The sequence below is a fragment of the Formica exsecta genome, unplaced genomic scaffold, assembly GCF_003651465.1.
Source record: "Formica exsecta isolate Colony F162 unplaced genomic scaffold, ASM365146v1 scaffold808, whole genome shotgun sequence".
Classification (NCBI taxonomy): domain Eukaryota; kingdom Metazoa; phylum Arthropoda; class Insecta; order Hymenoptera; family Formicidae; genus Formica; species Formica exsecta.
Window position 1 is genome coordinate 1 of NW_021853579.1, and position 1,265 is coordinate 1,265.

At 26.3% G+C, this 1,265-nt stretch overlaps 1 protein-coding gene across 1 annotated transcript; it reads right to left on the bottom strand.

Moving 5' to 3' along the window:
- Positions 1–74: 74 nt before the first annotated feature.
- On the bottom strand, positions 75–1,245 carry LOC115244317. Its single transcript, XM_029821877.1, has 3 exons — positions 1,020–1,245; positions 517–673; positions 75–219 (listed from the first exon to the last, which is right to left on the bottom strand). The coding sequence occupies exons 1-3, from the start codon at positions 1,146–1,148 to the stop codon at positions 134–136; spliced, it is 372 nt and encodes a 123-aa protein (XP_029677737.1). The 5' UTR covers positions 1,149–1,245; the 3' UTR covers positions 75–133.
- Between the last annotated feature and the right edge of the window lie 20 nt (positions 1,246–1,265).

Consider the following 1,265-nt stretch of genomic DNA (forward strand, 5'->3'; position numbering starts at 1 on the left):
TTTTTCATTATTTGGCACAATTTATCAATAACATCACTTCTGTAAATGCATTATGTATTAATGTTTCTATATTACGTGTTCTTTTTCTTGTACATATACTATGGGATATGAAATTATTTTATTACAATATCTCTTACCGAGTATTAAAGTATGTGTTTAAACCCATCAACATTGAATTACGGGGAAGTGTACCATTCAACATGCGCCATATAGCGGGTCCTATAATGAAAACGTAGAATATAATTGTATTTATTTCAAATAAATTTACATATTACAGTATCCATAAATCCGTGAATATAATATACAAAGAAGAAGTAGGTTCAAACAGAAATTTCCGTTTCTTCTATTATAGCAATCTTTGATTAACGGTAAAGAAATGTACAATCGAAACCTTTTAACCTCATTTTTGATATTTTTTGTTTAGCATATATGATCTTGTTTATTTTATTTACATACGTGTACATTTATTTTATTTATATATTAAATAAAATTTATTAAACACACAAAATTGTATACCTATGATACGAGAAAATGGAAAATGTGAACAAATTTCAGATATACTGCTTGTGTTTGTTGCAAAAGAGTTCATAGCGGAATAAGAGTTTAGATGAAGAGCTTCATGTTGAGTTTCAACTACCAACAAATTTGTGATGTTTTCAAAATCTGGATAGACCTGCAAACAGATTGAAGTGATCAATACGATTTAACGATATACACTAATGCATGCAAAATTATTTGTTGTTTTAAAAATAACTTCGCTATTTTATATCATAAAAAATTATAATATTTTTAATTTAAAGACAATAGATGTAACTATTTAATGTTAAAAAAATAGTATTAAAATTATTTAACAAATTCAGTTATTGTAAGAAATTGAAAAAATCAAATTATGTGTTAGCATTTCTTTCTTTTCTTAATGGATAAAACAGAAACTACTAAGAATTTTTTACATTGTCACAATAACCAAAAATATTATTTGTAATTGCATAAGCCAATTAGTGTTGGAAATGTAAGATAACCTTTTTGATGATATGTGTTTCAAGGAATGTAATAAATCCTTCATTTAATAACCGATGAGATGAGAGACAAAATGGAGTGAAGAGATTACCAAACCATTGATATATTATATCACGAGTTACTGAGCGCATTACTGTAATTTTATACGAAGCAGGATGTAACTCTTCATTGTAGATAATATCTGCTTCACTGGAAATTATTCAAAAACGATTATATCGAAATGTTTTATAAGCCTCCATAGTTCGCAT